Below are 23,876 nucleotides of genomic sequence, written 5' to 3' on the forward strand. Positions count from 1 at the left end.
TATTAACTCATGTACAATGTTTAGGCAGTAATCTCTGTTCTGCGTATTACCCTATCTTCCACCTTTAAACTCCCAGGTTTTCAGATCTCATCTGGTACAGTCCCAACAATCAGCCTTTCCTTCTCATCCCATCCAATAAGTCTCCCCAGACCCAGAATTCTGGTCAACTTTTCCAAACTCTACCCATTTTCCTAAACCTCATCAACCCTTTCGTTTACCCCTCTTCCTTCCCTTTCAGCCCTTCTGCCAGAAGGAGCCACTGGCTCCAGAAGATTGCAATTTTTAATACCTTGTATATGGATAAGGAACTTGGTGTATTCATAGTACCTTCAGAACACATATATTCACTTATGAAATTTGTCATTAATATCCCATCCCAATTCAAAAATAACAGTGAAGTGCATAGCTACAACACTAGAAGAAAGGATGATATTCACTATTCTGGATTAAATCTCACTTTGGCACAGAAAGGAGTGAATTATGCTGCCACAAAAATCTTTGGTCATTTGCCAAATAGTATAAAAGTCTGACGGATAGCCAACCAAAATTTAAAAGCAAATTAAAAGAACTTCTGAATGAGAATTCCTTCTACTCAATAGATGAATTCTTGTGTGTGCATGTGTGTGTGTGTGTGTGTGTGTGTGTGTGTGTGTGTGTGTGTTCTCCTGTTTGGTTACAACATATTTTCAAAAATTGATTATTTTCATTGATAAATTGGCTCGAATGTTGATTAGGTTGTCAAAGTTCTGACCCTTCATGTGAATAAAAAAAGGCAGACATCATCAAAACAGGTGAATATAGAGGGTGATTGAGAACAGGAACTTGTTTTCCCACTAGAAACTGCACTACAGTTGCAGCAATGAGAGTGGGTCCATTCTCACTCTTGCTTACTTTATGCGATCAGGCCCAATGGGCCACGTGTTGCTTTGAAAGACTGTCTCCACTTTAGCCTGTCTTCAGCTCCCTTCTGCAATCCTTCCAGCAGTCCCACTCTCTGAAGGTCTTTGGATACACAGTCACTCCATCAAGTTCTAAGTCTTCCTATGAGCCTTCTGCCGGTTGGCTTGGTGTTGAGTACAGTTTTTGGCTGTTGGTTGTCCTGCATTCAAGCAACGTGCCCTGTCCACTGGAGTTGTCGTGTCTTCATTATAGCCACGATGTTTGGCTCTTTGTAAATATCATACAAATACTAACAAATGTTTCACATCTTTATATGAGATTTTCCATTAATCATTTAAATATCATACAACTCTGTATTGTGATGAATCCTACATTTTTCACTCTCGTTATCGTAAACTGGTCCAAAAATCTTCCAAAGGACTTTCCTTTCATATATCATCAGTCTGATTAGACCTTGCTTAGTTGTACTCCAGGTGGCACATCCTGCTGGCTGTAGGAGTATCTTGTAGATGTTTATTTTGAAATAACTTGACAAACTTCTGGTTTTGAGGAGAGCACTAAGGCCAGCGATTACCTGCCTGTAGTCTTTCCTGTATTTCCAGTTTACTGGATGGTTCATCTTTGAATACTGCGCCCACATATTTGAACTCCCCGACTTGATGATAAGAACCTTCAGTTGTCTGTAAGGGTGGAAGTGGTTGTTGAGTTTCATTATGTCTGTGGTGTAGAACCATGTATTCCATCTTGTCACAATTGATTTGAAGTCCAATTTTCCCCTCATTCTGCTTGCACCCTAGATAGTAGCACGATATCATCGGCATATCCGAGGTACTTGATGTTCACATCGCTTGTCTGGACTCCTCCAAGTTCATTAGATGACATCTCTCGCATTACCCTCTCTAATGTGAGATTGAAAAGAACAGGTGATAGTCCATCACCGTACAGTAGCCCAGTTTTTATTCTGAATGCTTCAGTCACCTTATTTCCATTGTTACCTTTCCTGTAGTATCCATCAGGCAGGCCTTTGAGAGACTTACTAGTTTCTTGGAAAAACTGAACTGTTCCGGACACCTCGGCATACTTTCCCAATGAATGCATTCGTATGCTTTTCTGAAGTCGACAAACAGCACTTATAGTTCTAGGCCAAACTCCCACCTTTCATCTATGACCTGGTGTAGGACAGATTTGGTCGATAGTAGATCTCCTGTGACAAAATCCTCCTTGATACTCACCAATGATGGTGTCTGCCAATGGTTGAATTCGATCTAGAAGACAGTTTGAGAAGATATAACAAATATTGAGCAGGGCAATACCACGGTAGTTTTCACATGCGATTCGGTCATTCTTCTTGTGGATGAGACAGATTAGTGCAGTCTTCTGGAATATTTCAGTGTTCCAAACAGTCTCCATTAATTTGCGAATCCTTGCGACAAGTTATTCACCCCCTTCCTGAATTATTTCAGCATGGATGCCATCTTCTCCTAGGGTCCTCTCCTTTTTAAGCTGTATTATCTACTTCCTGATCTCTTCTACAGGTGGTGGTAGGCATTCAGAGTCTGCTGTGTGTGGTAGCGGGAAGCTAAAGAGTGTCATGTGTCTTCACAATTTAACAAGTCACTGAAATATTCTTCCCATATCTTTGCAATTTGATGTTCATTTGTCAGCATCTCTCCTTTGGCATATTTTATGAATTTCTCAGTGGGTTTATAGCTATTCCTCAGATAGTTGACCTTTCTGTACATGTTCTTCATCCTCCTTCCCTGGAAGTCATCTTCTGTTCTGTAATAACCCCACTCACGAACTTCCTCTTTTCTCTCTGCAATACCGCTTATGTTTCTCTTCGGACTCTTGTCAAATTCTCCCTTACTGCTCTGATCAGTTGCTGACTGGAACTCCTCGTCATGGGCTTCTTTTCTCCTGTTGACCGCCTCTTCACAGACCTCACTGAACCATTCCTTCTTCCTCGCCACTCTTTTCCAATGACTGCTCCGGCAGCCCTTTGTAACCACATTTCTAATTTCTTCCCATTGCTGATATACACCTGAGTCCTCTTTTTCCAGCAGTACTGTAAAACGATTGCTGATATCAACTTGAAGTTAATTTCTAGTTTCTTCCTGGGCTACATTTTCCGTTTCTAAACATCCCACTTTCTTTAGTTTACTTGTTTGGGTTGGTTTCAGGGTGGCTCTGAGTTGAATTTAATCAAGAAATGGTCGAAACCACACTCAGCTCCGATGGAATTTCTTACATCTACAATCAAATTCCTGGCTTCTGCGTTAACTGCTATGTGGTCTATTTGGTTGACTGTTTTTCCATCTGGGGATACCCGTGTTCCTTTGTGCACCTGTCTATATGGAAAGTTAGTGCTACTGATAAACATGCCCTTGGACATAGAAAAGCTAATTATCCTTATTCCGTAGCTGTTACTATTTTAATGCAGACTATGAAGGCCTATTGTGGGAGTAAAGCTGGTCTCCTTTCCAATCTTGGCATTAAAATCACTGATGAGAATTCTGCAGCAGATTTTATGGATGAAATCCATAACATCTTCCAGCTCTGCATAGAATATATCCGTTACTTGATCTTCACTTTCCTCTGTGCATGACAGATCACAAAAGTAAGTCGGTGGTTTTTCGCTGATATATTTAGAACTGAGATTCATGGGTTCACTGCCATAAAATTCTTTACCATTGATACAATGTCTTTGTTAACAGAGAAAAAAGTTCCAAAACTGTGCTTGACTGCTTCCCCATAGAATATTGTGCAATTTTCTACATCTATTGTCCCTATACCTTCCCATGGAACTTCGTGCAGGGCAACCATAGATATTTTCTGCTTTTCTAATTCTCTAACTAAAGTTATTACTGCCTCAGGTTTGAACATAGACCATACATTCCATGTTACAAATTGTAGTCCTTTTCTATGCTTAGTTCATTGTATTGGGTGTCTGGTCTGTATCCGAGACTTCTCTCTACCTATTGTAACACAACTAATTGTGTTACAAGATGGGGTTGTTAGCCTCACGCCCATACCCGAACCTGGAGGACCAGGATATCCCATTTAGTCTGGATTATCACCATCAACCAGTCCAGCTTTGGAGGCCCTACCGGCTGCTAAGCTACTGCTGACTTAGCTCTCAGGATCATTTGATCACACAAGCCCTACTATGACGACAAGGTAAGGATACCGCTGGGGGGGGCCATTCTCATGCAGAGAGAAGAAATCCCTTGCCGTACATTATTGCGGAAGAACTTTCTGAATGCTCTTGCACAATCGATCCATGATGCCCAAATAAAAGTGAAAATTTATAGTGTTACCGATGGGAACAAATTCCATGTGAATGAGTGTCAGAAAAGCCAATGGACATTGTCTTTGCTGTCAGTTTTATCATTCACATCTTCTTTGATCTTGGCATACCATCAGAAACCTATTCTGTACTTTGTTGCTTTGTGTTAATTTGTATTCATAACACAAAGTCTTGTCACCTGTGATGATTTTTCAAAGAAAAGAATTATCCATGTTTTTCATTTCAGTCGAGTAGTGGCAGATGTCTACACATTGGTGTTTTGTGCGGGGTCACAGTATGTGGAACAAACTTTGCACACACATTTCCTTCTTCAATGCATTCTCCAGAATTGATTTACAGATGTTCAGTTCATCAGTAATAGTTCTCCATGAGACATGATAGTCAATTTTCAAAAGATCATGAATTTTCTTATTGTTTCCACCAGATGAAGTTGAAGTAAAAATCCCTGATTTCTTGTTGTCCTCATATGACACCTGCCATCTAAAACATTTAAACTACTCAAACATGCATGCATCACTTAAGCTTTTTACTGTAAGCTTTTTCTCATAGACCCAATTGTCTCTGTAATGGTTTTGCCAAGTAAAACCTGAATTCAAACCACTGCTTGTTGCAGTGTTGTGATCTGTGACAACAGTGTTGTCACATTACAGCTGCACATCCTTTACTTAACAGTGCCTGCTCACAGCTGAGTGGTTTGCACATCTGTTGCTTATAGTTGTTAGTTCATAGTTACTGTGATGACATTGCATATACGCCAGGAATACTGTCTCAGGACCTTTTGGACAGATAGTGTGCATTTAATATACTTTTCAAAAATGTCATAATTTATGTTATGTTTCATTGTATCTGCTAGCAGAATCTTGTACCACAAGACATTGATCAAGAATGTTCAGAATCTGCAGAAGGTTTACGTGCACGAGAGCACACTGGAGGAGGGGTTTCACCCAGAGGTAAAGGAAATCTTTTCTGAAATAAGTATGATTACTTGATTATTACAGATTACTTTAAAATGTGCAAGAAGTTTAGTAATGCTACAAGACACTATAAAATTTCTCCAACTACTCGTAATAATGGGGTTATTTTACTCATTGTATTTGGCAATCTGTCGCAGCATAAGTCCTGAAACAGTAACTGTAAAATAATAACTGTAAAGTTATTTTTTAAGTAATTAATCCTGTTTTTGTTTCCACTGCACCTTTATAATAATATCAAATTAATTAAAAGCATCTTGACAAATCTGAAACAAGTTGTGATATACTTACAATAATGAAATAAATCATGCACAACAAGCTACATGCTCTCTGTCCAAAATCACACAAAGTACTGACTCCCTCATGCCAATATGGCTACCCATATATATATGTTCTAAACAACCCCGAACAATCCTCAGCATTGTTTAAGATGAACATTTGATTAATTAACAATAAACTGAAAATACATATATAAATGTACGTCTGCTCAGTACAGTAAGTATACTATGATATTAGTACATGTCTGTTATTTCTTTTGAGAATAAACTCTCAAATAAGAAATTACAATTATACTTTTATATTTTTCATTAATTACTAGAGACTCCTGTTAAGGGAATTGTTCCCTTCATTTACATAGCTTCTACACTTAGTTATTTTTTCAATTGTAAGTTTTTCTAGGCAAGTTACATATTTTGTTTGCATGTGTGATCGTGAATTAGACTGGGAAATGTTTGTTTTAAATGGTTTTAATGAGCTGTTACATTTTACCGCCCCCAAAAGGATGAGTGCAGCTGAAAGTTGAACAAAACCTTTTCTGACAGATCTACGAAAGTCCTCATTTTACAATAAACTGGAGGAACAAGCATTTTACTTATGGTATGAGATAAATCCTGTGTTTAATTAATAATGTAAATTAATTATGAAGCATTATGCAAAAATTATTACTCAATAGTACAAGGAAAGAACACATTATTTGTTAACTGTATGAGCTAACATACAACTTAGAGTTTCAAACTAGTACAATATTCCTAAGAGTAAATGTACTAATCGTTGTACTTTACATAAATGTAACTAGTCTTGATGTTTGTAGTTTGCAAACTGCTTCTTGGTGAATCTTGAAGTATGCAGTACGCAGACTGCTTTGTTGAGGGTCTTGAAGTTTGCTGTACTCAGACTGCTGTTTGGGATGAAATGTTTGACCAATGACCAATCTTACCATTTTTCATTTGTCAAGACACTTCCAATGCCACTTTTCCACCTTTACAATCATTCAAACATGATACGTAGGAGTGCAGTTACATATTATATCATACTGGTTGTGTTTTATAAGTAATTGAAACAGCACCAACAACAATATGGTTGGGCCTTATATACAGGTACATGTTCACCACTTGGGTGTGAATACACAATAAATGAATCATAAATCATTGGTACATCATAACAATTATATGGTTGAACATTATACATAGTGACATATACATCATGACAGTTATATGGTAGAGCATTATACGTATATTACATATTTAAGTAAAATCAGTACATTCAACAGTGCAGAAATACTAGCTTGTTTCCCGGATTCTCCTAAAAAATAGGCTTTAGTCATTTAATAGGCTGACAAGGTAAATTAGAAGGATCTCAGCAATAGAAACATAAGCATGTGAACAGAGACCAGAATAACTTGGTACTCAAATGAGAAGTAATAAATGAAATAGAAGATTCGGATTCTAGTATATAGCAAAGCAAATACATAAGTAATTATTTACCATGTGGGTCACAGCATACAACAAAATTAGACATAAATAAATAATTTAGTATGGCAGAGTATGGTTACATCTAATAACGCAGAAATGCTAGATTGCTACCCGGTTCCTCCTATAAAATGGGTTTTAGTTACTTAATAGAGCAGACACAGTAGATAAGAAGGGTCTCAGCAATAGAGACAGATGCATGTGGACAGAGGGAAGGATAGCTTGGTACTCTAATGAGAAGCAAGAAATGAAATAGAAGGTTTGGAGTGTTGGAGTTGAAGAAGAAAAGATGACACACCCCAAAGACAGGAAACCTTCCTAATCAGGACCCCCACTATTCCAGTACTTTACTGTGGCACCAGAGGGAGAAGAGTGTTCGGATTCCCTGCACAACGGACTTGCTACAGCTTCAACTTCCCAGTCCCCAAAAATTAACCCCAACACTCCCTATTGATTGATCAATGAAGGGCAAACAATTACCTTTTTGCTGGACAGAGTAATTGACAAATACAATGCTGTATTGTTTAACCAAGTAATAAATCCTAGATCCAACAGCTGACTTATAAGCAGCCCCTCTAGTATCTGGGTTTGATCAAACATAATCAATTACATAAAAATATAATATTGAAACCTGTGACATATCTGAGACATATACATAAAAATTACTAAAGCGAGGTACAGAATTACTGTACTCCTCTGATATCTGTTGCCACTCAAACATAAATTATTACTTAAACATGAAAAAATAGAAATAAGGTAGTCAAATGCATCAAGTTGCAGTATATCTCATACAAAAAAAAAAACAAACAAAGTCAACTGCCTCACTGGGCAGATCATCCAATAGTTACAATTTGATTTGATTTGATTTATTATTGGTCCTGTAGATCATACAATTTGTACAGCAAAGCATATCATGATATAGGACAAGTCAATCTGAAAAATTATGTTAAGATGGTATATGATGATAGATGACAGTAGTGGCACATAACTCACATAGCAGAATACATATAGGATATACAGACAAAATATAAAAAAAGGTGGTGTGTGATGAGAGATGCCGGTGGTGCATACTGCACATAGCAGAATACATATAATGGATACAGACAGTATATTGATAAGATACATTAATTAAATTATCTTACTAAGTAGAAAGATCTACAACTGAATAAACAGCTTATTGCAAGTTATTAAAATTTTGTTTCAAGAAATTCATGTACAGAATAAAAACAGTGACTTAGTAGCAATTCCTTTAATTTAAGTCTCATTATTTTTGGGTTTTTGCTTGTTTTTATGTCTGTTGGGAGGTGGTTGTATATTTTAATGCCCATACATTTAAACCCATTCGCATATAATTTTGTGTTGTGGGCTATAATTTGTAACTGTTTTTTGTTTCTGGTGTCGTGTGTGGCGGTCTGCATTTCTGTCGAGGGCGTCCAAGTACTGTACTGCAAAACAAGCTAGTTCCAATATATAGAGGCATGGCAGTGGCAGGATTTTTAGCTGTTGAAATACTGGTTTGCAGTGTTCAGTCCTTTTTTTACATTTCATTATTCTTACTACTTGTGTTTGTAACTTGAAAATTGTGAGAGAATCGGAGCTCTTTCCCCAGAAGATTAGGCCATAGCTCAAGACAGACTCAAACAGGGCATTATACACCAGTTTCAAGGTATCTACACTGGATGTGTCTTTTAATGATCATAATAGATAGCCGGTTTTACTAAGCTTTTGTGACAATGCCTCAGTATGTGGTATCCAATTTAGTGTGTAACTGATGGTAAGTCCAAGAAATTTGGTGTCTTGTCTGTTCGTAATGTCATCTTTGCCGATAACTATAACTGCATTGAAGGGGGTTAGATTTTGTCTAGTATAGAAGTTCATACTCACAGTTTTTTGAGTATTTATGAGTAGTCTATTTGCTTCAAACCATGACTGTAAATGACGAGTAGTTTCATTATTCCATAAAAACACGGGAGAACTGCCGGATATCAGTAACTTCCTGCCACGATATTTCGGCGCAGAGTCTTCTGGCCATCTTCAGGTAGTAGTACTGGCAAGTACGCGCTGAGCTCCGCTATTTATAGCCTTCTGAGGGGACATTGCGCTTGCGCTGCTGAGCGTGCACATTCATAACGGCTCCATGCACTGCGCCTCGCGCTCTCCACTGTGAAAGCCTGGCGTATCGGTGTCAGGTCGATTTCCATCTTTATGCAGATAACTACATCGACTACGAAGTTTCTCTATAACAGGATTCCAAGCAGAGTTCAGCTGATAAGCGCTATCTCGATTGATGAGAGTCTTGTTGTCAGACAATCTTATTTCCACAGATTCGTTGATAATTGAGCTCCAAAAGTCGGTCTGTGGAAATACAATGTTCGGCGACTGCGGACTTGGTGGGTTGGAGAAGGCGAGTATGCCGTTGGTGTTCCACAATGCGCTCCTGCACAGTTCGTGTTGTTTGCCCTATAAATACGATTTGCCGCATTCACACGGAATTTTGTAAACACCTGGTTTATGCAGGCCCAGATCGTCTTTAATGGATCCCACCAGTGATGAAATTTTGGAAGGAGGGCGAAAGATGACTCTCACTTGATACTTTCTCAATATTCTGCCTATCTGTGAAGAAATATTCTCAATAAATTTTAGATAAACAGTCGACCTGAAAGCCTCTTCCTCTTCCTTGTTCCGTCATTTGTAGGTCTTCATCACTCTGTTCACTTGCCTAGGTGAAAAGCCATTCTTCAAAAATACTTTTTGCAGGTGTTCCAGTTCCGCTTGAAGACTGTCGACGTCAGAGATAGTATGGGCACGGTGGACCAAGGTTTTGAGAACGCCCATTCTTTGTGCTGGATGGTGACAACTAGTAGCTTGTAGATACAGGTCTGTATGAGTGGGCCCTCTGTACACCGAGTGACCAAGTGTGCCGTCACTCCTCCGTCGCACCAAGACATCCAAAAATGGCAGACAACCATCTCTCTCTATCTCCATGTTAAACTTTATGTTTTCATATATGGAGTTCATGTGATGTAAAAATTCTTGGAGACGGTCCAGTCCATGAGGCCACACTATAAAAGTGTTGTCAACGTACCACCAAAATACTGTCAGTTTAAAAGTGGCAGAATCGAGTGCTCTCTCCTCAAAATCCTCCATAAAAGGGTTGGCTACCATGGATGACGAAGGACTCCCCATGGTGACACCATCAGATTGTTCGTAATATCCGTTGTTAAATATAAAATATGTAGAGGAGAGAGTGTGCTCAAACAACGCTGTAATGTCTGCACCAAACATATTGCCAATGAGGAACTGGAACACCTGCAAAAATTATTTTTGAAGAATGGCTTTTCACCTAGGCAAGTGAACAGAGTGATGAAGACCTACAAATGACGGAATAAGGAAGAGGAAGAGGTTCTCAGGTCGACTGTTTATCTACCATTTATTGGGAATATTTCTTCACAGATAGGCAGAATATTGAGAAAGTATCAAGTGAGAGTCATCTTTCGCCCTCCTTCCAAAATTTCATCACTGGTGGGATCCATTAAAGACGATCTGGGCCTGCATAAACCAGGTGTTTACAAAATTCCGTGTGAATGCGGCAAATCGTATTTATAGGGCAAACAACACGAACTGTGCAGGCGCATTGTGGAACACCAACGGTATAGTCGCCTTCTCCAACCCACCAAGTCCGCAATCGCCGAACATTGTATTTCCACAGACCATTCCATGAATTACAACGACACAAAAATTTTGGCACAAACTTCAAACTTTTGGAGCTCAATTATCAATGAATCTGTGGAAATAAGATTGTCTGACAACGAGACTCTCATCAATCGAGATAGCGCTTATCAGCTGAACTCTGCTTGGAATCCTGTTATAGACAAACTTCGTAGTCGACGTAGTTATCTGCATAAAGATGGAAATCGACCTGACACCAATACGCCACGCTTTCACAGTGGAGGGCGCAACGCGCAGGGCACGGAGCCGTTATGAATGCGCACACTGAGCACCGCATGCGCAATGTCACCTCAGAAGGTTATAAATAGCGGAGCTCAGCGCGTACTCGCCAGTACTACTACAGTGGCACTCACCTGAAGATGGCCAGAAGACTCTGTGCTGAAATATTGTGGCAGGAAGTTACTGATATCCGGCACTTCTCCTGTGTTTTTATGAAACAATCAGTACGCCGGGAAAGCTTTAAACATCACATCAAGTAGTTTCATTAACTGCATTTTGCAATGTGTCACTTCTACTGGTTATCAGGATATTTGTCTTGTCTGGATACACAAAGGAGCTGGCATTTGGTATGTCTTCTGGGAGATCATTTATGAACAATATGAAAAGAACAGGACCAAGGACAGATACCTGAGGGACGCCATTTGTTGTATGCAGTATATCTGACCTGCACTGCCTGAATGTCTCTGATTTTCTTATTTCTACATATTGCTTTCTTTGACTAAGGTAGCTATGGAACCAATTGTGGGCTACACCTCTAATCCCATACTTATGGAGTTTCATAAGCAGCAGCTTGTGGTCGACCATGTCAAAGATCTTGGATTGATCAAGAAATATACCAACAGCAGGTTGTTTATGTTCAACGAAACTTGAGCACTTTTCTAGAAATGCATACAGAGCATGTGTGGTGGACCTATTTTTCCGAAATCTGAATTGGGAAGATGTGATTATGTTGTTAGAATTTAAACATATTTATAATCTAGTTAACATACAGTATTCAAATATTTTTGAGAAGACAGATAGTATAACATTTGGCCTATAATTTGTCATGTCCATTTTCTCTCCCTTCTTGTAGAGAGGTATAATTTTAGCAAGTTTTAGCTACTTTGGAAATGTTCCCTCTAGAAATGAGGTATTTATGATATTTGACAGGGGTCCACTGATGTAATTTGAACACTTATGAGGTAAGAAGCAGGGTATCAGATCATGCCCTGCAGAATAAATCTTTTTGACTCTTTTTTTAAAAATATCTTCAATTTCATATGGTGTTGTAGGAGACAGGAAAAAGGAGTTCAGAGGATTATTAATTTTGAGACAAGAGTGTGCAGTGTTTGGAGAGTTAGTCAGGAGATTTGTGGGAGGAGAGTTAACAGTATTTGAAGAGTTGGTTAGAAGATTTGTGGAAATTTCTGAAAAATAGCTGTTGAATTTATTGGCAATTTTATGTGCATTTTCAGTCTTTTGTCCTTCTACATTTAGTGTGATTTTATCCACTATTCTTAACTTTCTATCAATCTGTTCATTTACTATACTCTGGTTGGTCTTACACTTGTTGGAACAGCACCTAATTGTTTTATCATTATGAGATTTTTTAGCCCATTTGATACCTCTCCTGTGTTTATGTAATATTTATAGTATATCTTGTACTCTTTGGATTTGCCACTGTCCAGTTTGCTAAGTTTATAAGTTCTGTGGGAGGTTCTGGGTTTGAGGGGATGAGAAAGTGGCTCTGGTAAATTGCTTCAGTACCAGGTTGGGAGGGTAGTTGCGGGACGCGAAAGCTGTTTTCAGGTTGTTGGTGTAATGGTTCAGGGATTCCAGACTGGAGCAGATTCATTTGCCACAATGACGTAGGCTGTAGGGAAGAGACCGTTTGATGTGGAATGGGTGGCAGCTGTCATAATGGAGGTACTGTTGCTTGTTGGTGAGTTTGATGTGGACAGATGTGTGAAGCTGGCCATTGGATAGATGGAGGTCAATGTCAAGGAAAGTGGCATGGGATTTGGAGTAGGACCAGGTGAATTTGATGGAACAAAAGGAGTCGATGTTGGAGAGGATATTCTGGAGCTGTTCTTCACTGTGAGTCCAGATCATGAAGATGTCATCAATAAATCAGTACCAAACTTTGGGCTGGCAGGCATGGGTAGCCAAGCAGGCTTCCTCTAAGTGACCCATAAATAGGTTGGTGAACGAGGGGGCCATCCTGGTACCCATGGCTGTTCCCTTTAATTGTTGGTATGTCTGGCCTTCAAAAGTGAAGAAGTTGTGGGTCAAGATGAAGCTGGCTAAGGTAATGAGGAAAGAGGTTTTAGGTAGGGTGGAAGGTGACTGGCATGAAAGGAAGTGCTCCATCGCAGCGAGGCCCTGGACATGCAGGATATTTGTGTATAGGGAATTGGCATCAATGGTTACAAGGATGGTTTCAGGGGGTAACAGATTGGGAAAGGATTCCAGGCATTCGAGAAAGTGGTTGGTGTCTTTGATGAAGGATGGGAAACTGCATGTAATGGGTTGAAGGTGTTGATCTACGTAGGCAGAGATACATTCTGTGGGGGCTTGGTAACCAGCTTGAATGGGGCGGCCGGGTTGTTTGGGTTCGTGAATTTTAGGAAGTAGGTAGAAGGTAGGGGTGCTGGCTGTCGGTGGTGTCAGGAGGTTGATGGAGTCAGGTGAAAGATTTTGTAAGGGGCCTAAGGTTCTGAGGATTTCTTGGAGCTCTGCCTGGACATCAGGAATGGGATTACCTTGGCAAACTTTGTATGTAGTGTTGTCTGAAAGCTCATGCAGCCCCTCAGCCACATAGTCCCGACGATCAAGTACCACGGTCATGGAACACTTGTCAGCTGGAAGAATGAGGATGGATCGGGCAGCTTTCAGATTACGGATAGCCTGGGCTTCAGCTGTGGTGATGTTGGGAGTAGGATTAAGGTTTTTCAAGAAAGATTGAGAGGCAAGGCTGGAAGTGATAAATTCCTGGGAGGTTTGGAGAGGGTGATTTTGAGGAAGAGGAGGTGGGTCCTGCTGTGATGGAGGACGGAACTGTTCCAGGCAGGGTTCAATTTGGATAGTGTCTTGGGGAGCTGGATCATTAGGAGTAGAATTAGGATTATTTTTCTTTGTGGCAAAGTGATATTTCCAGCAGAGACTACGAGTGTAGAACAGTGAATCTTTGACAAGGGCTGTTTGGTTGCATCTGGGAGTAGGGCTGAAGGTGAGGCCTTTGGATAGGACAGAGGTTTCGGATTGGGTGAGAGGTTTGGAGGAAAAGTTAACTACTGAATTGGGGTGTTGTGGTTCCAGATTGTGTTGACTGGAATTTTGAGGTTTTGGGGGGAGTGGAGCTGGAAGTGGGAGATTTAGTAGATGGGAGAGACTGGGTCTGTGTGCAATGAGAGGAGGTTGAGGTTTGCTGGAAAGGTTGTGGAGGGTGAGTGAGTTGCCTTTCCGGAGTTGGGAAACCAGGAGATTGGATAGTTTTTTTGCGGTGGAGGGTGGCATGCTGTTCTAATTTGCAGTTGGCCTGTAGGAGGATGCTCTGAACAGCCAGTGTGCATGTGGGAGAGGAAAGATTGAGGACTCTGATTAGGGATAGGAGTTGACAGGTGTGTTCATTGACTGAGTTGATGTGTATGTGAAGGATTAGGGTGAGAGCTATGGATTGTTCACTTTGGAACTGGTATAGGGACTGATGGAAAGAAGGATTGCAGCCAGAGATGGGATCTTTAAGTGCGAGACCTTTGGGGGTAATGCCAAATGTCAGACAAGCCTGAGTAAATGAAAGATGGGAGCGTAATCTGGCTAGGGCAAGGGCATGTTTGCGGAGGGAATGTAAATAAAACTTAATGGGGCTGTAGTGGGGATGTTGTGAGGGTGACATGGTATTAGAAGGTGGAAGGTGTAACATGAGGCTAAAGTGAAAATAAAAATATATGAGGAGAGATGAAGGTGAACTAGAAAGCAGCTGCAGTTCTGGTGTCAAAAAAGTCGAAAAAGTGTTGGTTTAAACTGAGCTATGTTGATCCTGTGGTGAACTTAGGTTGGTAAACAACAAGGTGTACAAAGTTTAGGTAGTTGTCTTGCCTCCAAAACATGTTAAAGGGTGGAGAAATTCGGGAAAATTTCGAAAAAACTGTGTGTAAATGTATTAAAAGGACTGGTTATGTGGTGGCAGATTATGAAAATGAGGCTAACAGTTGTCTGACGAAGAAATAATAAGGTTAAAACCTGCGGGAAGCTGCTAAAAAATGATCGGTTATGTGGGAAAAACGGGAATGGAAATAAAACGAAAGTTGTTAGAACTAGATGAAATGGTTGTTTAATAGGTGAAAGGAACTGAAGCTGTGAAATAGTATTCATGAGGTTACATGAGAAATGTGTGTAACCTGGGAACGGTGGATTTTATAGCAGCAATAGTGTTGAAAGCGTTAAAAATTTTTTGGTTATGGTTTGGAAGTAAATTAGGTATCATTGAGTATATATAGGCAGGATAAATTGTATGGTAGATTACGGGAAAAGGGGAAGGTGAATACAAAGTGAAACTACTTGCACAAACAAAAAGAGAAAGTAAGATGGCAGAAAAGATTTCGAAATGCAACAGTGACAATAACAAGCGTAATTGTTGGGTTCAAATTAATGATATGAATATAATAGAAAGAAACATTGCACATGGGAAAAATATATTAAAAAACAAAGCTGCTGTGACTTACCAAACGAGAAAGTGCTGGTAGAGAGACACAATAAAAAACACACACACAAATTTCAAGCTTTCGCAACCCACAGTTGCTTCATCAGGAAGGAGGGAAGGAGAGGGAAAGACAAAAGGATGTGGGTTTTGAGGGTGAGGGTAAGGAGTCATTCCAATCCCGGGAGCGGAAAGACTTACCTTAGGGGGAAAAAGGGACAGGTATATACACTCGCGCACGCACACACACACACACACACACACACACACACACACACACACACACACACACACACACAAACAAACAAACACAAACACACACATATAACCTTCCGCACATATACAGACACAAGCAGACATATGTAAAGGCAAAGAGTTTGGGCAGAGATGTCAGCCGAGGCGGAAGTACAGAGGCAAAGATGTTGTTGAGTGACAAGTGATATAAACAGGGGCGGAAACTTGAAATTAGCATAGGTTGAGGGCTGGTGGGTAACTGGAAGAGAGGATATATTGAAGGGCAAGTTCCCATCTCCGGAGTTCTGATAGGTTGGTGTCAGTGTGAAGTATCCAGATAACCCAGACAGTGTAACACTGTGCCAAGATGTGCTGGCCGTGCACCAAGGCATGTTTAGCTACAGGGTGATCCTCATTACCAACAAACACTGTCTGCTTGTGTCCGTTCATGCAAATGGACAGTTTGTTGCTACACACACACCGCTGGTAGATAGGCACAATAAAACACACACACACATCCTGCCCAGTATAAAATACACGCACCAGTTCCTTTTGGCATCCAGTCTCTAACTACTCGTCTGAATCAGAAAGTGGAAGAGAATGAGTTTATACAGATAAGTAAGAGAGATGTGACTTGAAAAGGAAAGAGTCACACCAGCTCAGAGCCTTGGGTTCACCACCCCCAAATTGCAAAAAGAGCTTGCAACCTCCTGAGGAATGACAATTCTTATGATGTTATATGAGTGATGACAGCTGTTTGTAAAATTTCAGCTGCATAACATTCCAGATTCCAAATGATCTTTTAGACTTAGGATATACAAGTCTACAAGCATTTGGATGTGGGCTTTCAACTATTTCAAATGGTCCTATATAAATATCAAAAAATTTCTTTATTTCTCTATTTAGTGCTTTAGATTTGGTGTAACTTTTTGTCAATACTAGATCCCCAACTTTGAATTCCGTGTTTTTTATCTGTTTGTCATGCCATTTCTTTCTTTTTTCATAATAATCTTTCATAGTTCTAACTATCTCCTCTCTTTCAGCTGCTGTTATACTTTTACAAGCTGGAAACTCTATAAGTTCTTTGATTAAGTAAGGTGGTTTTTGGTCAATCATGATCTCATAAGGAGAGAATCCTGTGGTAGTATGTTGTAGGCTATTCATAATGTCTTCAAATTCTTTAACATAACATAACCAATTTGTGTGATCTTTCTGACAGTAAGTTCTACCCTCGTGTACCATTCAGTTGGGTTACATTTAAGTGAATAGCATGATATTAAGATGTGTCTGATGTTATGTTCTTCTGCAAATTCTTTCCAAAATTTAGAAGTAAGCTCCCATTGTCAGATAAAATAGCCTTAGGTGTACCCCACTTGAATAAAGTAGTCCTTCATAAATGTATAAGCTATTTTCTTACTAGTGGCTTTCTTTAAAAGATAAAATTTCACGTATTTAGAAAACAAATTTACAATGACGAAAATATACTGAAATCCCCCTTTAGCTCTTGGAAGTTGACCCTACAAATCTATCCCTACCAAGTCAAATTGTTTATCTGGTACCATATTTTGTAAAAATCCATTGTTGGTTTTGTTATTAACTTTTGTTCTTTGACATCTGTCACAACAGGCGAATAAGGTCCTAACTCTCCTGAACATATTATGAATATATATACACTCTTGTATTTTTTGAATATATTTCAATGCACCACAGTGTCCGAAGCTTTCATGTGTGTACTTTATCAAAGTATTTATGTAAGAATCTGGCCAGCAAACTTTCCAAACATCACTATCTGTGCTGTGTCTATAAAATAGAATATCTTTGAAGACCTGATAATACATTTGTACTTTCTCATGACCTTTCTTCCCTAAATAACTTTTAACAAGCTTCCAATGATCATCACCATTTTGATATCTTCTCAATTGATTACAGATTTTTCTAATTTCACTTTCCTCTTTGACACTTTTAAAATACATTATTTTAAACTTTCCCACCTGACTATTGTTTCCATTCCCCACTGGCATTCTTGACAAGGCATCAGCGATGACATTTTACTTACCCTTTATAAAATGAACTGTGTATTTAAGCTGCTGTAAGAACATTGACCATCTGGTAATTTTCCCATGATACAATTTACACTCTGTAAGTATGTTAATAATTTATGATCTGTATAAACTTGGATTTCATGCCCAACCAAACAATTTTTAAATTTTTTGAATCCCCATACAATTGCTAAAAGTTCCTTTTCAGTAATCGTGTAATTTCTCTCATGTTTTTGTAACGTTTTACTTGCAAATGCTATAGAATGGTGTTCAATTTTCCCGTTAATTTCTTTCTCTTGGAATATGTGTACCCCCAGTCCATAATCACAACTGTCTCTCATCATACAAAATGGTAAAGATAAATCAGGTCTATGGAGGATTTCACTTTCTGCCAATTCTTTCTTAATTCTGTCAAAAGCTTTCTGGCATTCGTCAGACCAATCCCACACTGCATTTTATTCTTGACAGGTTGTTCAAGCATAGTGCATTAAGTGCCTGTCTTTTCACATATTTACGATAGAAGTTTACTAATCCAAAATAAGAGTTTAAATCTTTTTTTATTTCTAGGTTTTGGGAATGTTGCCCCAATGGCCTCAATCTTTTCTCCATCAGGAAAAATCCCTTTTTCATTTATGCAGAGGCCAAGAAATTTTATTTCTTTCATTGCAAACTTACATTTTTCTAATTTCAAAGTCATACCCCTCTGTCTCATTTTCTCTCCAATTTCCTTTAAAATTGGAATTTGTTCCTCCCAGGTCTTACTTGATACCAAAATGTCATTCACATAAATAATTAATTTTTCTAAGAGTTCTTTACCCAAAACAAAGTCCACTCCTCTAATAAATTCTGCCACAGATACATTTAAACCAAATGGTACAACACAATATTGAAAACATATCCCATTGAACAAAAATGCTGTGTATTTTCTAGAATCTCTTTCTAATTCAGTCTGATGAAATCCAGAAGTCACGTCAAGACTAGTCATATATATTACATTTTCAAACTTATTCAGTAATTCATCTATACTTTCAGGGTGGTCAGTTTCCCTCTCCAAATATTTATTCAGGCGTCTAGAGTCAAGCACTAAACGAGTACCCCCATCTCATTCCGAAACTACCACTTATGGGTTATTGTAAGAACTACAACTTCTTTCTATTATTTTCCATCTTATGAAATTCTCTTTCTACCTCCTTTCTCTTACAGACAGGAATAGCATGTGGTTTTATGAAAAACGGGTCATGAGCTTTCAATTTTAGTCTACATTGATACCCTTTTACTCTCCCTGCTTTTATATCAAATATGTCATTATAATCCCACAAAAAATTTTCAAGTTCTGTGCATTAAGGCTTTTTAGCTACTAGTTTACTGTAATAATTAGCACTACCCTCATCAATATCAAATTCTTCCCCTTCCTCACAATAACCATCACCGTCAGTCTCTTGCATCTCTCTAATCTGACTACTTAAATCATGATCTTCCATTACAATACTCGTTTCCCCATGTATTCCACTTTTTTGTTCAACAAATGTTATTTTCATGTCACCCCAGATAAAATTTACTTTAGCCTTAACAATCCAGTTCATTCCTAGTATCAAGTTTTCATTCAAATCATCAATTACACCAAACATCCTTGTATAAATTGTGCATCATTAATCTTAAATTCAGGTAAGACTTGTCTGGTAATCAACTTTTTCCTGTGTCCCCTTTTATCCTTACCCCTGCTAATGGAAATTCTGTGAAATTTTTATTATTTTTGATCCTGTCTCTTAGTTTTCTTTCGATATTCCTGTAATCGGGCTGCTTTTATCCAGAAGACAGTTTCCTATCCAATCATTAATCTGTACCACAATATATGGACTTCCAAATTCTTTATCCATTTCATTGGCCTCATTTTCAAATAACAAAGCCTCTTCAATGTCCCAAAAATTCACCCCTTTACCACAGTCACTAGTTTTTATTACAGACTCTACAAATTTACTAATCATATTACCACCAGGAGACTGTTCCACATTTTTCATAGCAATTTTATCATCTGACTGCACACTTTGACAAATTTCACATAATATCTTACACTTTTGATCACCATACTGACATTTGCTAGTATAATCATTGACTACACTTAATACTCTATCACTAATTAGATCTTACTTTCCATTTTCACAAACGCATTGAGACACAACATCACTGACATCAGCTGGTAACATTAATCTATCAGGCACTGCTCTACTGGTTTCTAAATCATTATTTGAACACATACCAGAAATTCCAGAATCATTCAGCATCAAATCATCAACTTTAACTTCTACATATACCATCCTATCTAAATTATTTATTTATATGCCATAAATCCAATACTACATTTGCATGGATGTAGGATGTGTTAGAAGGTATAGAAAAGATTACATTAAATAGCTCTTAATAGCTAAATGAAAGACACAGTAATGTTAACAGTGACTGTGAGTATCGTAATGCACAATAGAGCATCAAATTAGTAAATGAAAAAATCAATAACAGTTAACTCTACTGAAATATTCTTCTACTGAATAGAAGGAACTATGGGAGAGCATTGAACACCTTGCAGCTCATGTAATGAACTCGTTTTTGATTCATTATGGAGGTCCATCTTCCTCCTGGTATTGTGGGTATGGTATGAACCATTGGTTTTGTACAATTGTCCATTTTTACCAACAAAACATAACAGGGAGTAGATATATTGCCAAGCAGTTGTCAGTATCCATAATTTTCTGAAAAGGTTCCTACAAGAATGTCTAGGCTGGACTCTGCTCATTGTCCTAATAACTCTCTTTTGAGCAATGAATATTTTTTTGGATAGTGGCTGATTACCCCAGAAAACTATGCCATACAGCAATAATGCATGGAAATAACTAAAATAAGCAGTTTTTGTGGTGTCTCGGTCACATACAGTGGAAATAATAAGAACAGTGAATGTTGCTGAGCTGAGTTTTTTGTGGAGATGCAAAATATGTTCAGACCATTTTACACTGTTGTCAATGTGTACACCCAGAAACTTGTTTGACTCAACTTGTACTAACTCACTACCATTCAATGTAATATCTAATTGATCATGAACTTTTTTCCTTATTTGGAAATGCACAAACTGGGTTTTATTAACATTTAGTGATAACCCATTATTTACAAACCAATTACATACTACACTAAAGACAATATTGGCCAATTCCTCAAGATTGAGGTTGAGAGTTTTGTTGATGAGGATAGAGGTGTCATCAGCAAAAAGAGTAAAGTGAGTTTTAAAACTAGTATGCAAGGGAAGATCATTGATAAAGATGAGGAACAGAAGGGGGCCAAGTACAGAGCCCTGAGGAACACCACAGCCAATAGAGTCCCATCGAGATGACACAGAGTACCCCCCAGAATCGTTCAACATGACCTTCTGCTCTCTTCCAGCTAGGTAGGATTTAATCCATTAGCCAACTTAGCCACTTATACCATAATATTCAGCCTTTGCTAAGAGGATTTCATGATTAACACTATCAAAGGCCTTAGAAAGGTCACAGAAGATACCAACAGGAGATAATTTATTATTAAAAGACTCTAAGATTTGATGGGTGGAGGTAAACATAGCTTATTCTGTTGATACACCCTGTTGAAATCCGAACGGGTTACTGTTTAATACCTTATAATGCATGAGATGTTCAATAAGTCTTTTCTGAACCAATTTCTCAAGAATTTTAGAAAAGATTGTTAATAAGGGAGATAGGCTGATAGTTGGTAATGTCGTCTTTATCGCCTTTTTTAAATAGAGGTTTGACTACAGCATACTTTAGTCTCTCAAGAACAATCCCGTGCTTGAAGGATTCATTGAATATGTGGCACAGTATATTGCTTATCAGCTTATAGCACTCCTTCAGTAATCTTGAAGAGATACCCTCTATGCCAACAGAATTCTTGCTCTTCATCTCTCTAACTATATTCTCAAATTCATGTACTGTGACAGGAGACACTTTAATCTGCTTGGTTTTTTTTTATTAATAGCTTTTTGAAGGGATAACATGGCTTCATTAACAGAACATGTTTTTCCAGTTCGTACTGCTGATGCCAGAAAGTGGTTGTTAAAAATGTCAGTGATTATTTCAACATTGTCATGAATGGTATCATTTGTTTTAATTTCTATTGTGTTTTCTGTAGCAGGGATTTTACCTGTTTCCCTTTTTTTATGCCCCATGTGGTTTTAATTTTGTTATTAGAGACATCAATTTCTGATTTTATAGAAATACTCTTTGCCCTTCTTTGAACTTTTTTAAGAATATAGCAGTATAGTTTGTAATGTTTTTCCTTTTTTACACTATAACTGGATTTGAGTGAAACATATAGATTCCTCTTCCTTCTGCAAGACATTTTAATGCCCAGAGTTAGCCTGTTTTTATTAGAGTAGGTCTCGCGTTTGGATTTGACAGTCCTTTTAGGAAAGGCCGCTTCGAATAGGCAGATAAATTCATTTAGAAAAACATTGTACTTGTCATTAACATTGTCAAAGAGTTCAATCTGGTCCCAGTCTACTTCTTTTAGGGAATTACAGTTATGTTTAGAATTCTGCACCCTAAGAAGATGTTGTCAATTCGACTTGTAGAATTAGCTGTGACTTTGGTGGGAAAATCCACCAGTGCTGTTTAGTTAAAAGAGTTCATTAAATGTGATAAATCATTTTTTCCCATGTTATCTGTAAGAAAGTCAACATTAAAATCATCTACAATTATAATATCTTTTGCTTTTGCAAAGAGATGAGTTAACAGAGATTCTAACTATTTTAGAAGACACAGGTTTTTGCCTGCAGGAGCCCTACAAAATGAAAGGACAGTAATTTCAGAGAAATCAGTACAGATTACAACTCCACAAACCTCACAATGTTTATCAATGCAGTATTCACTCAATTCTAATGATCTATAAGCTATTTTGTTCTTAACGTAAACCACCACTCCACCCTTATCTGAATAATGTTTACAGTAAAGGGCTGCTAGATTATAGTTATTCAGTTGCAGTGTGTCACAACGAAGTTTCATAAAGTGTTCACTAAAACATATTACATGAGCATTATTAATAAAGTCTTTATCTAAAATGTTAATGGATAGCTCATCTAGTTTACTTAATAAGCCTTGAATGTTCTGATGGTAGACAACAAATTTATTAGCACTGGCTGGAGATTTGAGGTGGTTGATTGGGTTAGTCTTTCTTAAAGTATTAACATTAGGCTAACTTGGAGGTGTAGTTATGACACAATTTCCTTTCCTTGTGATGATACCATAAAAAATTGTCACTACGAACTGCAGCTTTTTTGGACCTCTGTAACATATCATCATCATCATCATCATCATCATCTGAAACATTCTCATCAGAAACATCATCACATATAATATTATTTTCAACACCAAACTCATTTCTCTCTTCACACACTTCTTCAACAACCTCATCACAGTGACTATTCTGTTATACCACATCTTCATTTTCCTGATTATTATCTACTGTAATTTGATCTGGAATTACTCTGTCATCCTCACTTCCATTGTCTAGCACATGAACATCAGCATCCACACATGCAGCACCAATGTCAGTATTTTCACCCATTTCACAGTCACTCAACATTCTCACTAAACCATACTCATCATATCTGTTCTTATCACTATCAACAGCTACTACTGCATTACTACTGTTAAAGAAAATTGTCAAAGTGTTTTCTTCTAATTTAAATTGAGATTTTTTCTTGTTTGTTCATCTTTGTTTTCAGACAAAAAAATTTCCCAAAATTCCCTATCAAACTTCATTCTACTCACTTCATGTTGTATTCTGGGTACCAAATTTTGGTATGTTATATTTGTTCTGCCCCTTCCCCTTCTGAAATTACTCCAGTGTGCCTGATTGTAATTCCCATGTCTATTTGCCCCATTTCGCCAGGCTCCAAAAGAGGCAGGTCTTAGTTTACCGGACAATTTCTTCTGTTTTCAAAATTGTTACTATTGTTTCTCTGATCTTGCCCCCACTGCCTATTTCTTGGTTCAAAATTACTATTTCTCAAGTCTCTGCCTATCATTCCTCTTGCTATTTCTTCTGTCATCATTTCTAAATGTGCTATTGAAATGATAATTGAAAGCTCTGTTATTGTTATTCCTGCTATCATCAGGTCTGTCATTACATCTGTCATTTCTTTCCCATGCTAAATCCAGTTTATCTATATATCTAAGGAATTGTTCAATTCTATCATCAGGTCCGAAGGCAAGACTCCATTGAACCCTACTC

At 38.1% G+C, this 23,876-nt stretch overlaps 1 protein-coding gene across 1 annotated transcript in view; it reads left to right on the forward strand.

Annotated features, from left to right (window-relative positions):
* LOC126284790 (probable E3 ubiquitin-protein ligase bre1) overlaps nt 1-23,876 on the forward strand; it is a 339,859-nt gene that overhangs the window by 291,998 nt on the left and 23,985 nt on the right. Inside the window, exon 13 of the mRNA XM_049983953.1 lies at nt 5,064-5,157. Coding sequence (XP_049839910.1) covers nt 5,064-5,157 — 94 coding nt within the window. The remainder of the gene's footprint in view (nt 1-5,063; nt 5,158-23,876) is intronic.

Source organism: Schistocerca gregaria, chromosome 8 (assembly GCF_023897955.1).
Source record: "Schistocerca gregaria isolate iqSchGreg1 chromosome 8, iqSchGreg1.2, whole genome shotgun sequence".
In the NCBI taxonomy this organism is placed as follows: domain Eukaryota; kingdom Metazoa; phylum Arthropoda; class Insecta; order Orthoptera; family Acrididae; genus Schistocerca; species Schistocerca gregaria.